At 36.9% G+C, this 15,541-nt stretch overlaps 1 protein-coding gene across 1 annotated transcript in view; it reads left to right on the top strand.

Annotated features, from left to right (window-relative positions):
• The window catches only part of galntl6 (polypeptide N-acetylgalactosaminyltransferase like 6), a 261,879-nt gene that overhangs the window by 215,723 nt on the left and 30,615 nt on the right, over window positions 1-15,541 (top strand). The window contains exon 7 of the mRNA XM_048196695.1: window positions 7,631-7,814. Coding sequence (XP_048052652.1) covers window positions 7,631-7,814 — 184 coding nt within the window. The remainder of the gene's footprint in view (window positions 1-7,630; window positions 7,815-15,541) is intronic.

Raw genomic sequence — 15,541 nt, forward strand, 5'->3', positions numbered from 1 at the left:
TGAATGTTTATTAATAAGCTTTAATATTTTATTAATATAAATGTAATAGTTTAATAGTTTATTAATATAAATTTATTAATAAGCAATTTGATAAATGTTTATTGTTTAATAATTATTCGTTGAACATTAATAAATGTTCATTTCCAACATACTTTGGGTTAATTTTAATTAAGCAATACAGTAATTTTTAAACAATAGTTGAGTTAAATAAAACTACCCAGCAGGTTGGGCAAACATTTAACCCTACCGCTGGGTTAAAACAACCCAATTGCTGGGTTTGTCCATTTTCAACCCAACTTGGGTTGTTTTTAACCCAGCATTTTTTAGAGTGTATTAGTTTTTACTGTAGCCTTGAGCATAAGAGACATCATTCAAACACAAAAATCATACCACCCCCAAAACTTTTGAAAGTGACATGACTCATAGCCATGTATGGTGCCCTATACTCGAAATTTGTGCTCTGCATTTCACCCATCCAAGTGCACACGCACAGCAGTGATTATTGAACACACACACACACACACACAATGTGAACACATACCCGGAGTAGTGGGCAGCCATTTTTGCGGTGGCGCCCGGGAGTGATTGGGGGTTAGGTGCCTTGTTTAAGGGTACCTCAGTTGTGGGTAATGAGAGTGAAAGAGAGCACTGTACATTTACTCTCCCCACCTACATTTTCTACTGAAGACTTGAACCCATGATCTTCTGGTTACAAGTCAGACTTTCTAAACATTATGCCAAAACTGCCCCTAATGTTAGTGAATATATGCATGTATGTATAGTTAAGCGAAGAAATTAATTAAGATAAGAACCATATCCAATGCTGACACTACAGTGCTGTCACGACATGGTTGCAGCAGGGAAGGAAATGGAAATGGATCTAATTGCAGCAGTCTTTTAATAACAAACTCAAAATAAACAAAGGTTCCCAGGATACTTCAGAATGCATAAATTCAAACAGAACAACACCAGAAATATCTAACTAAGACAGAACAAAGACTAACTGAAAATAGACTCCATACTGTATGTACTAACACAAACCAATGAATGAAATGATAACCAGGTGCAGTGCATAACACAATCAATGAGTAACCATGAAAGAAAATCACTAAAAGAGGTAACAGAACAGGAAACAATGCAAAAACCTACTCGACGGATGCATCTGAAAACGCATATTGTCTTAAGTAGGTTCTTATTTTGAATAAGTAATTAATTCACAACCACTTAAAGAAGTATGTTGTATATAGTATGAGTGTGTGTAGTACGAATGTAATCCGGACGTACTACATGCGCCATGCAAATAGTAGGTCATCCGGGTATTTTTTGCTTACTCCTTGAGTACTTTGAATTTGGACATACTACTTTTGTCACATACTGTTTTTATAGGGAAGTATGTGATTTTGGATGCAGCCAACTCAAGTCCAATTCAAGCAAAACAAAAAACAGAACAAATGTGACAAGTGCTCCTTATTAATTTAATTATCGTTTTATGTCAGATGGCATGCCAACAGCACTTGTGTCACCAACTTAGGGCTGCAACAAACGATTATTTTGATAATCGATTAATCTATCGATTATTAGAACGATTAATCGACTAATCATCGATTATTGCACTGATTAATCAGTAAGCTTTGTTCGATTATTCTACTTTAGCAATTAGTTAAAATATTGAGTTATACTGTACTTTAACTAGTAAATAAAACAAGGAAATCACTTCAGCTTTTAAAAGTGTATAATTTTCAAGCCAACTGAATAGACCAATATCCTTCAGGTTAAAAAAATATAATGTAATTAAGTGGGTTTTTTTTTTAAAATGAAACAACAACATACATACACATATTATATATATATATATATATATATACATTTTTTATATATATTATTATTATATATACACACACACACAGTACAGTCCAAAAGTTTGGAACCACTAAGATTTTTAATGTTTTTAAAAGAAGTTTCGTCTGCTCACCAAGGCTACATTTATTTAATTAAAAATACAGTAAAAAACAGTAATATTGTGAAATATTATTACAATTTAAAATAACTGTGTACTATTTAAATATATTTGACAAAGTAATTTATTCCTGTGATGCAAAGCTGAATTTTCAGCATCGTTACTCCAGTCTTCAGTGTCACATGATCCTTCAGAAATCATTCTAATATGCTGATTTGCTGCTCAATAAACATTTATGATTATTTTCAATGTTGAAAACAGTTGTGTACTTTTTATTTCAGGATTCCTTGATGAATAGAAAGTTCAAAAGAACAGCATTTATCTGAAATACAAAGCTTCTGTAGCATTATACACTACCGTTCAAAAGTTTGGGGTCAGTAAGAATTTTTATTTTTATTTTTTTGAAAAGAAATTAAAGAAATGAATACTTTTATTCAGCAAGGATGCATTAAATCAATCAAAAGTGGCAGTAAAGACATTTATAATGTTACAAAAGATTAGATTTCAGATAAACACTGTTCTTTTGAACTTTCTATTCATCAAATAATCCTGAAAAAAAATATTGTACACAAATATTTTGTACAATTGTACACATTAAATGTTTCTTGAGCAGCAGATCAGCATATTAGAATGATTTCTGAAGGATCATGTGACACTGAAGACTGGAGTAATGATGCTGAAAATTCAGCTTTGCCATCACAGGAATAAATTACTTTGTCAAATATATTCAAATAGAAAACAGTTATTTTAAATTGTAATAATATTTCACAATATTACTGTTTTTTACTGTATTTTTAATTAAATAAATGTAGCCTTGGTGAGCAGACGAAACTTCTTTTAAAAACATTAAAAATCTTAGTGGTTCCAAACTTTTGAACTGTACTGTGTGTGTGTGTGTATATATATATATATATATATATATATATATATATATATATATATATATATATATATATATATATATATACACACACACACACACACAAACACAAACTATCGAGTTTATGGTCACTGAATGGCTTTCCTGAGGTAAATGTTACATTTTGTGTGATATATTTGTTTGCAAGTTTTATTGACTTCTTTCTGCTGTTAAAACTCCGATTAAGTGATTACATTAGAGATGGATTCATTTCAGTAAGTACTTTTTGATGTTCATTCATGTTTATTTCGCGCTGTAATAGAGAGGAATAGGTTCACATGCCGCTTGAACCGAGGTGTTACAGCGATCTGCCACACAACGTTAAACAGCGTCACCACCACAAGTACTGTTTGAATCCCGTAGTAATATTGACTGAATTTAAAAGCTTAGACTTAGTTTTATATCAAAAGTAACCTGATCTGTCGGTGCGTTGTCTGTCCTCTTTGCTCTGCGATGCATCTTTCACTGTGTGAGAAAATGGACGTGTGGCGTGAGAACAGTGAGTTTGAATAAGAGTTGGTGGCCCTGCATGACAGTATTCTGTAGTTATGCTAACCGTTATGTTTGTTATGTTTATGCTATGTTAATCTCCCACATTTCACGGGTTCGACTTCATTTGCACTATGCTCTCCTAAGCGCTGACTTCTTTTATTGGATTGGATCCGGGAGGGCTGCATTACAGTTTTGCGCTACAGCGCCCCACTGGTTACACCGCGTTATTGCAGGCCCTTCAAATAGGTCGTATGAGATCAAGAGACTATTCGACAACAAAAATATTTGTCGACAATTTTTTATTGTCGACGTTGTCGATAATGTCGACTAATCGTTTCAGCCCTACACCAACTGTTACCTAGAAAGTTGTCAGAAATCTGTAATGAAGGTACCAGACAGCACAATGTGAAATTTAGCTTTAGTTTCAGTATTGAACGAAGGTCAAAATAAATGAAGAGAAGTGCTAATGTGAAAATGAGTGATCACAGACATTCCTATCTAAATTTTCTCAAAATACCACTGAACAACAGTAATTTGCTCTGTCATTTTTAATAAGGTTGTGTGAAAAAACACAGACATGTGCAATTCATATTGGCTTAAAATCACAAAGTTTGTCTGATAAACACAAATGTACCTGACCTGGCAGTCTGAATAGCCCTTAAGTCTTCTAAAGAAAAACTGGAAATTGGAGGCCCCTTCCAGCATCTCCACAACAACTGAAATTTCATTATATGTTCCTTTGTTTGTCAATATTGCGTCCTTCTGTTATCTTTGTCTCTTTTGTCATTTCTCATCAAGTTGTTTTTATAACTGTGCTTTATAAATGTTGTTACAATGTATGCTATGGTCTGTCTGGTTTGGTGATGATTTGCTGCTCTTCAGTCTAATGTAATGCAAAATTCTCTGCTTAGTCTTCTTCTAAATTCTTCTTCACTTGTCTTCCTCAACTGGGACATCAGGTCCTTGGTTTTCAGATTTAGACTACTTAGATACATCTGAAACAGGATAAAGAATCAAATAAAGGATTCTGCCCCAGTAAGCGCTACAGCAGAGAGGTTCTTGCGGTAGGAAAGTGGATACTCTGCCAGAGAGAAAACAAAGGCGTGATATGTGAGTTTTGGCAGGAAAACGCAGGTGGTTGTTTGTGCGCTAGCTTTTTAGGAAAGCCTGTTCTTAAACCGATACACACACACACACACGCAAACAAATGCAAAGCCAACAGCTCTCGACAGAAGACGTCCTCTAGCCTAACTAATGACACAAAGCCGACAGTAAATTCTTCATGTAACCAAAACAGCTATTTGTAGGATTGAGCTGCAATACTTATGCATTATTGTAATTTGTAGTTAAGCTACTAGTATATGACCAAAATAGCTTGTATTCACTATACAACAAAATAAAAAATACAGAAAAATGTGTGCTGAAGGAGAAAGCCAGCAGATTATAACCCTGCAGCTCTGGTTATCCACTTATACTTTTATTAAGTATAGTTCAGCCTGGCTAGTATGACCTCTTGAGAACTTGCTAAATTACTCTGACCACACACCAGTTATCAGAGACGGTGTTTTGACGGAGTATGGCTGCTGTCACATCATATGGATGCTGGATGCTTGTGGAGGCTGAGCAGCAGTATTCAGAGAGCTGCTATGTAAAGGTGTTTCTTCAACTTCAGGTGGATTTTTATGGCTTTATAAATTTGTACTATATGAAGATCACATTAAAAGGGTCTTGGAAACATTTTACGATACCTTCATTTTTTTTTTTTTTAATTTTTCAAATGTCTTTTACATATTGATTTTGTATTAACCCTTCTCCCAGACTTAAGCCCTGTCCACACAAACACAGCTTTTTCTATGCAGTTTGTCCGTTCGCCCACACGCAAATACAGTATCTGGTCACTGAAACCAAACTTTTTTTAAAACTCCTGCTAGGGTGAAGATTTTTAGAAACTCCAGTTGCAGTATTGTGTAGACGGTGAAACCGGAGATTTTGGCTTGTGACGTCAGAACCGGAACCAGTAATAACTTTTTTTTTCCAGGCTTCTGATTGGCCAACATGGCTTTACAGTTAGGGTTATCTGCTTGTTAAGTCTGACGTCACGCGGCAGCGCTTCCGGGTCCTAACGCTCTATCTCATACCACAAGAAAACAACAAATGGTGCTAATATATATACACGATGTGGTGTAATACTACAAAAAATATAAAATTACAACCTTTATCTCCATATCAAAATTCCAGATGGCCAGACAATGATTCATCTTTTATAAATCATTAAAATATTAATATCTGTGACGCTGTGAGCACGGAGGCTGTTGTGTAGACTGTAAGTATTTAAAATGTTTAACTTTTTTAAATGATTGATGTTTAATATGAATAAATAGCGCTCATAAACGGCCGTCGATGGCATTCTCAAGTGAAACGAGTCGAGGCTTGGACCCGGAAACAGCGTTCTTTACGTCACGACTTAATAAAATAAAAATAATAAAAATATGAATTATTTCTTCTTCTTCTTTTTTATTTCTTTCAGGAAAAATTCAGTGATTCATATTCACTACCATTTGAAAATTTGGGGTCGGTAAGATAATGTTTTTGAAAAAAATCTCTAATGCTCACCAAGAAAAGAGTGTGTATATTATTACAACTTAAAATAACTGTTTTCTATTTTAATATATTGTTAAATGTAATTTGTTCCTGTGATGACAAATCTGAATTTTCAGCATCATTACTTCAGTCTTCAGTGTCACATTATCCTTCAGAAATCATTCTAATATGTTGATTTGATGCTCAAAAATGATTATAAATGTTGTGCTGCATTTTTTTTAAACCATGATCATTTTTGTTTCAGAATTCATTGATGAATGAAAAGTTCAAAAGAACTGCATATAAATAGAAGCAGACATTTTTGTAACATTGTCTTTACTGTCACTTTTGATCAATTTAATGCATCCTTGCTAAATAAAAATATTAATTTCTTAAAATTCAAGTCACATTTGCTATTTTTAGAGAATAAATGAACTGAAAAAAATCTACCTTTAATGCAATATAAGTTGCTTTAGATAAAAGCATCTTCCAAGTGCATAAAAAGGCTAATAAAAAATACTTTATTTTCTAATATAAAAGTAGTTGAAGAAACACCCATAAATGTAAGTAATTATCACTGTGAGTATTATTAAAATGATGAGTCTTGCAATAGTCACTGCAGCCTCAGTTCCAGAAAGACTGTGCAGATTGTGCTCTTAAAGGTGCTAAAGAGGATGTTTTGTTTTATACATTTTTGCAATATTACTTGAAACTGTCTTTACTAACTGATAAAAGACTATTTATTAGGTGCACTGAAAGGAATAATATTAATATACATCATCTGTGCACGAGGTAGGGCCTTAAAAACATCATCGCGTAAACGATTGGCCCTCTGGCTTGTCAATCACTGCCATGACGTTCCTTGTGCAAGACGTGCGCGGCTGCGCGCTCTAGTAACTTTCCACACTCTACAGGCGCCGCATGCAATGTTTTTGTCAGGAGACAGGAGTAACAACTGCAGATTATGAGTTACCTGCGGTGAGTCCGACATAATGAATCCACTAACACGACACAGCGAATGCCGGTGGTAAACACTCGTGTTCTAATACTCATGCACGAGTTTTGGGAGGCGTTCCCTCGAAATGAGCTGTGAAGGAGGGGGGTTGTTCTTACGCATGCGCTCATTTCAAAGACTCACTAACAGTCTTTGGGTTCTCAGTCGACGAAAAGATCCTCTTTAGCACCTTTAAGTTTAATCTTTATGATGCATTTGTTTAATGTGTGTGTGTTTTGTGTTTAAGCCCATGTTCCAGGTCTGTTTTCTCTCTTTTGCTTTCTCCTTGTGATTTCCATGGTCCAGTAGTGCAGTGGTGTTGAGGGAGAGTGTGGGTGACAGATCTGGGACGGCTTAGTGGCTGCTGACTGACAGAGATAGAGTTAAGGGCCGAGGGTCCTTTCTGCCTGGCCCTCCATGGAGCAAACCTACTTTGAAGCGCTGTAATTGTTTCTAATCGCCGGGTGGCTGTGGCGGCTTTAAATTTCACAGGGTCGCCACACTCAGCCAAGCAGAGCGAAGGAGAGCAAGTGATCCAGGAGAGGAGGGAGACTCCTGAGATGTGCTGCCTCCCCTTTCTTTTCTTCCCTCCTCTTTTCCACAGAGTGTGCCGAAGAGACAGAAATTATAGATTTCTCGCTTTGCCTAACTTTCCCTTTCCTTTTCTCTCCTTGCCTTCTGCCTGCAGACCAGATCGCCCAGAACCCCAAAACCATTGTGTGTCCCATGATAGACGTAATCGACCATAACCACTTTGGGTATGAGGCGCAGGCGGGTGACGCCATGAGGGGAGCCTTTGACTGGGAGATGTACTACAAACGTATTCCAATCCCACCTGAGCTACAAGGACCAGACCCCAGTGACCCATATCAGTGAGTAAAGTCAGTCTTAAAGCATTACATGCCAATGGCCACATGCCTAATTTATGTCACAACAATATATACAGTGTGTATGTATACACTACCGTTCAAAAGTTTGGGGTGGTAAGTTTTTGTTTTTTGTTTTTGGAAAAAAGTCTCTTATGCTCAGCAAGGCTGCATGTATTTGATCAAAAACACAGTAAAAACTTTAATATTGTGAAATATTATTATTGTTTTTTTACTAATATATCTTAAAATATAATTTATTCCTAAAATGGGAAAGCCTAATTTTTAGCAGCTGTTAATCGAGTCAATATTGAAACATATATATATATATATATATATATATATATATATATATATATATATATATATATATATATATATAATATAAGAATTTTCACTTTTTCTATTTTTTATTTATTTTTTCCCCCCAAAAAAGCATTGGAGAATCAAAGAGCATATGCGCTGCACTTTGAATTTCCATTTTCTTTGTATTCCATGACATTTCTGCAATTGTTTTTAGACTTTTTTTATATGCTTCATTCTTCTCCAATTTGCTTTAGCTTTTGATCTGCCAGACTGTTTCAAAATCTCATTTATATCGGCTGCACCGAGACATTGTGATTGACCTCATTAAACCTGTATTGTTGCACATGAATAGAGGATACATGAAATGTCACTATGACCAGTGACCTGCACTTTTGACATCCTCAATCGATTGCCAGGAACCTTAATCCAATGTCTTTCATTTCCATACACTGCCGTTGCAATTCATTGTGTGGTGTGCACACTTTTTTTTTTTTTTTAACCAGCTTTTCCACCACAGCTCACGTCAATCCATGATTCAGAGTTTAGTATTAGTTCTGCTCTCTAACCTTCAGCTTCACAAGCAGTAGAGCAGCTTTTCCAAAAAATTTGTCTGATGTACCCTCACAGTCAGTAGGGCTCAAGTCCTCTATACTTAAGCAGAAATGTGTTCCTTTTAACTCTTATTATACTTGATATCATTTAGCATTATCATTAATGATAATTATTGTAATCATTTTCTCAAATTAAAAACAGTGGGTATCTCTGTGGGTGACAAACACACAGCAAGTAGCTTCCTTTCAAACTGAAACAATTTAAGTAAATTGACACTATTTGAGAAATATTTAATCGGTTATTTTATTACCATGTCTAGTTTGATATTGGTCTCGTGTAAGACATTTGAGACTTTTAATGCAATGGGTAAGAGAGCTGTTATTTTGTTAAGTGCTAGTGGAGAAAGAAGTCTTTACATGCATGCAAATATGTTCAAATATTTGTTATCCACATAAGAGCGTAGAGTTGCGGAGGAAGATGAAGGAGGTGAAGAAATGGATCACTTGTCACTTTAAAGGGATAGTTCACCCAAAAAAGGAAATTTCCTGTTAGTTTACTCAGCCTCAGGCCATCCAAGATGTAGGTGACTTTTCTTCAGTAGAACAGTAGAGAAGATTTCTTTTAGCTTAAGCCTTGGTTCTCTGTGATTCATATAACAGAAGTCAATGGGTGCCGTCACATTGAGATTCGAAAACAACAACAACAAAAAAAAAAAAACATGCAGACAAAAAATTAATTCCCGTAGCTCCTGATGATACACTGAGGTCTAAAGAAGCAAAGTGATTGGTTTATGCAAGAAACTGAACATCATTTACAGCATTATTACCTCTAATCCACAGCCACGGCAAACGAGCTTCCTGAAAAAAAAAGAAAAAAAAACGTATATAGTGATGGCCGATTTCAAAACACTGCTTCAGGAAGCATCGGAGCATTATGAATCGGTGTGTCGAATCCGTAGTTCGGAGGGCCAGAGTTACGTGATTTCAGCAGTTTGGCGGTTTGAATCATGATTCGATACGCTGATTCATTTATGCTCCGAAGCTTAATGAAGATGTGTTTTGAAATCAGCCATCACTAAATAAGTCGTTATTTTGTTTTTTTGCCACACCAAAAATATTCTCGTCGCTTTATAATATTAATATTGAACCACTGTACTCACATAAACTGATTTAGATGTGTTTTTAGTACCTTTGTGGATCTTGAGAGAGGAAATGTCATTACTCCCTATGCAGGCCTCACTGAGCCATCGGATTTCAACTAAAATATCTTAATTTGTGTTCTGAAGATTAACGAAGGTCTTACGGGTGTGGAACAGCATGAGGGTGAGTAATAAATGACAGAATTTTCATTTTTGGGTGAACTAACCCTTTAATGGATAAAAGAGATATCTAACAGCAGAACCAGAACCACACTTCACAGCAGTCTGAGGATAACAGCGTCAGACCTGAAGTTTGGGTGGTGCCGATGATTGCGAAACCCACCCCAACCACTAACCCTACTCTTCACTATAACTATAAGCTCAACCTTAACAAATGTGAAACACACCCAACCACTAAACCTACCCTTAATGATGTTATAAGCTCCACCCCAACACCAGTGTGAGACTGCTGGCCTGGTGCTGTTGTCCTCAGACTGCTGTGATGCTTTCCGGTTCGGCAGTTGGTTATTATTGGAATAAAACAATGGAACTGTACGCTCTGGTTTATGGCTGCTATAAATTTGACCTGCCACAAGATGGCACTGTTTTCAACACTCCTGATGCTTCAAATCTTTTTTCCCAAAACAATGAGAGAAAAGTTTTAAGGGGCTTCATTTCTCCATCCCTACAAAAAAGCTTATACAAATAGGCCTATGGTAGAACAACACTGGACTAGGAAATGAAACAACTGAGGGCTTAAATACAAGAGATAACAAGCAACTTAATAAGAACCAGGTGTGTGACACAATCTGTAACCATGACAACTGATGAGTGATAGGAACACAGGAAACTGAAGGCAACATATGAAATCAAGGAAGGTAAACTGATCATTAACTAGAACACAGGCAAAACAGACACAAAGACAGCCATGACTAAAAATTAGAGCCTGGTCTCATTAGTAAAAACGTACCTGTGGGAGCGTTTTCGTGAGTCGCAAAATATGTACTAATATGTAAATATCACTGCAGTTTCAATGTGAAATGTCCACTGAGTGGCGCTAAAAGCATGTTCATTTTTTTTTTTGCCGGAACTAATTTTTAGTCATGGTGAATACGGTACGTTTTTGTGACATTGGTTTTTATATGGATCACCGCAGTTCTGATTTGAATTTTTGTCCGGGGAGTGGCACGAGAAAGTGTAATGCTCCATTATTTTTTAAAACAATATACCACCAACACTACACCTAAGCATAAAAAGCATCCGTAATCATGCCATTTTAGCTTGTTATGATCTCTTATATTTGAGCTCTTTTACCGTGACTCATTTTTCCCCGGATTTATACCCAACGCTTCCTCTTCCTAAGTCCAGCTCCGTCTCAGCTGAGCTACCAAGCAAGCTTGTTATGTTAGAAAAGTGAAACATATGGAGCTGGTTAACCAATGCAAAGTCCAAAATATATTTGTTTACAAATCGTGCACTTTGGTAAAAGCGTTTTGAAGTCATAACATAATATTGTGCAAGGAGTCGCAAAAACAAGTCTTTCAAAACAAATCTGACCCTGTAATCGTAGCTGTGTATGAAAACAATTAAAAGCACTTGCTGTTTTACTGCCTCTAGTGTTCATTTCTTTTGGAAACTGCAGTGATATGTACGTATTGGTACGTGAAAACGTTCCCACAGGTACGTATTTCCATGAGACCAAGTTGAAAAATGAAACAGAAGACAATAAAACTAAACATAATCCTGACCCACATACTATTTTGATCTCTTTCCTTAAAATTGTCAAGCGATTAATTGCCAGAAAAAAACAAATCACAAGATCACAAGAATTGATAACATTTTATTTTATTTTATTTTGTGTGTGTGTGTGTTTCTTTTGGTCCCCTATCACATCACAGCATGTTGTGCCCCAGACTAGCCATACCAGGCATTAAGCTGTGGATTAATTTTTGGGTGGATATGAGGTCTTGAGAAAATCAGCTTTCCTGAGTGTGGCGGAGTGTGTGTTTGTGTTTATATGTGCAGGCGCACTGCGTCTCTTCTGCAGAGGTCTGAGTGAAGACTCGCTCACTTATGTACACCAACACGAAGACACACACTTATATAGTCTTACAACCAGCCTTTCATGACTGCTGCTGCACACATGTGGATTAGAATGATAACATTAGTGGGATGCTGCAAGGCTTTATCCATAGACCTCTGTGACTTTCTGTTGACTCCAGACCTCTCCTTCCTCTCGGGTTGCTGGTTCTTCTGTTTGTTGTAGTTCCTGCATCCTACTCCTCTTCCAAGCCCTGAGGGCATTTCATATTTTCTGCAGTCATTGGCTCAACCCAAACCCACCTGTCAGGGATCAAACACACCTCTTTATATCTATTCCACTCTGCCAGGCTGTCAGCATTACATGCGACCAATGCGTGCCTAGAACAGGCAGACAGAAATCTTTCTCTTTCTGTCAGGGTTTTTTTTTTTTTTCAAAGTACGGTTTTTAATTGCAAAGTTAACTAAAATATATTTTGTGTCTGATAAATGAGACTTTTATCTCTCTCTCTCTCTCTCTCTCTCTCTCTCTTAATCGCTTTACTGGGATCTTTAATTTTAACTTTCACATCTTTATTGTTGAAGTTTGACCACTCCTTTATGTTTTGGTCATATATTAAAGTAGACCTATAATAAGCGTTGCCAAGTTTTTACCGCGGAATTGGGCTACTTTCACACTGTTGCCGCGGGTTGTTTTTCATGTCCGCGGGTTGAATCGACCCAAAATAACATTATATTTAGTCCCTGGAAACATGAATTTTACCCCCCGGAACGCGATTTTTACTGCAGGACCCCCCTGAAATGCCTTTGGGCTAGTTTTCTCAATTTGTTGTGAAAACCTGGCAACCCTGCCTATAATGCCCTTTTTCACATGATGTAATATAAGTCTCTGGTGTCCCCAGAATATGTCTGTGAAGTTTCAGCTCAAAATACCCCACAGGTCATTTATTATAGCTTGTCAAATTTGCCCCTATTTGAGTGTGAGCAAAAACACACAGTTTTTTGTGTGTGTCCCTTAAAATGCAAATGAGCTGCTGCTCCCGCCGCTTTCCAAAAGAGGGCGGAGCTTTAACAGCTCGCGCTTCAGTTGCTCAATAACAACAAAGCTAGAGAATCTCACGCAGCCAAAATGAGGATTGTCAGTAACAGTGTTCAGCCTTACATTGTTCAAACCAGAGTCGGACACTGATGGAGAGACTCAGGAAGAAGTTACAACTTATAGAATGCAACTGGACATTTCTGAATGGTTAGTGGATAGATTTATGTAGTTGCTGTGGAGTTGATTCAACTCATCGACTAGCATATGCCGTCATGTTAATCTTTTGTGCAAATCCAGCATTGAATTGACCCTCGTGTGTGAAGTAGTCCGGCGTAAAATGATGGCATGGCAACAATACTCTACTACAACAACTCTTCCTCTTCTCTAAAGCAGCCCAACATGGCCTCACCCCCTTTGTTGAATGTTTTCGGGGACAGGGTTTATGTAATTTTTAGGTTTAGTGATGTCACTTACCCGGGAAGAAGCTCGTTGTAGTCCGTTTGTTGTAGTCCTTAAACAGCGTATTCTTTAAAAGAAAATATCTTCCTTTGCATTGAACTTTGAGTGTTGTAACTTTGCAGATGTTGTTTATGCTCAAACAGCAACATTACACATTAACTGAAGTTAAAAAAGTAAAATCATAATCAACCACCCCTTTAATATATTAATACATTCATATTTTTATGGCTATGATTACCAAGATCAAACAAACAAATGCACAAATATGGCTACTTTAAAGCAAACAGTTGTGATTACTTAGTGAACATTCTCACCAAAAAAAAAAAAAAGAAAAAAAAAATCTGCACAAATGATTTCACACATTTATTACACCCCTGAATTATAAATATAAATTAATATAAAATAAATTTGAATGAATGTAAAATTATTAATAGACTCCAGAGAGGTTGACAGCCTGGCAGAGTTAATAGATATCAAAAAGGTTATATAATAATTTTATATATACTTGTATATTTTATATTAAATTGTATAAATTAAATAAAATGTATATTTAATTGAAAATTATAAATTTGACAATTCTAAAACAACATTTGCAAACCGATTTAGGATCCAGAAAATGATGTTAATCAATATCCATGTACACTTTGAACATTTTTCAAGGGGTTTTATTTATTTGATCTGAAGTAAAAGTAATAAACAACACAAATCTGAGAGTATGAACCAGGGATTTGGTTTCTCTAGCGACTGAAGTTTTATTCATTTAGTGATTTGTCATTTGACAAAAATGCTTATGAAAAATCAAAGCTGGGGAAATGAATACACACAATCAATACAGAAAGTAATATTCTTCATATCTTACATAATACAGTCTGATTACTAGGAGACATTTCTCATTACATGCCAGTCTCTTAGGGGAATTAAGAGGGATAGTTGGACAGCAGGATGCGAAGCCTGAGTTCTCTTCGTGTGATCCTGGAGTTCCATTTTGAGTGAGAAAAGCCTTTACTTTCAGTGTTTTTATTACCAATAAAATAAAACTCTCACCGGCTCACATATTTATTATATCTGTGCTCTCCCATACTTACTCTCTTTGTCTCTCTCACAGGAAGGGCAGCAGAAATGTTTGCTCATCTAATGTTTTAGAAACATTACTCATCAACGTGACACCAAATTCCAAACAGCTTTTAAAAGTCGATCCATTCTGCAGGCCCAGGCTTTTTTTTTTATACGTATTGCAAACCACAACAGAGATTTGTTGCCTTCCATTCAACATGTATACTGTCACAAACAGTTCTGTTTAACTCTGTCTGGTGTAACCAGGCCGTCCAAAGTCCCCCGTATGCTGTTTATCATCTGCTTCAATTCTTTGTGAAAAGTCCCCCTACAGTACATAACATCTGCCTAAAGCAGTTAACAAGCCAAAGTTAAGCTGACGTCTCTCTCCTCGCGCACTCAGGCCTCTCGCGTGGGCTAAGACTCCTCCGTCAGAGCTCCGTTGCCAGAGGGGTGACGTCTCCTTCGCCAATTTGCTAAGTTTACTTCTGAAGGAGAAAGCTGAGGCATTTTTGTGAGGGTGAAAATGAAGCATAGGAGGGGAAGACAAAATCCATCCGTTCAGTCTCCAGGCACGTGTTTTGCTCTCTGTGAGACATCGGTGCTGAGAGAGAGATGCGGAAAACTTTGCTACGTGACAGGTACGTAATGAGCCTCTCCTGCAAGCCGCCCTCGACCACGGAATCCTTCTGGCTTTCGAAATCCCCCTTCCTTTTATTTTAATACTTTATTACCTCTTGCCTCGACTGCTGGGTGAGCAACCTAGCCTGGCGCATTCGCATGTGTGAAGCGTACGCAGCTAAGAAGCCTTAATATAGATCTTACCGCCTGTTACAAGATGAAAGCAGCCCTTCTATCTGGATCACAGCTCATTTGTGCAATGACTGATCCACTGAGAAGTCAGAGCTTTCTTCCCCGACTTCTTTCTGATTGATTGAGAGAAGAAGAAAGAGTAGGAAACCCAAGGCATTGGCGTTAATGGAAACGTGGCGAATGATTCACCTTGCTTGCTCGTGATATGCGTTAGCTGCTGGGTTAAATTACATTATAACCCCAGCCTGTGAATCTATCTCGGCCAGCAGGGAACTCCCAGCTGAGGCTGAATCCTTGTCCTCACATCGCCCCCTTCTGGCTGGGATGAGAAGA

The sequence above is a fragment of the Megalobrama amblycephala genome, linkage group LG7 (assembly GCF_018812025.1).
Source record: "Megalobrama amblycephala isolate DHTTF-2021 linkage group LG7, ASM1881202v1, whole genome shotgun sequence".
NCBI classification, from domain to species: Eukaryota; Metazoa; Chordata; class Actinopteri; order Cypriniformes; family Xenocyprididae; genus Megalobrama; species Megalobrama amblycephala.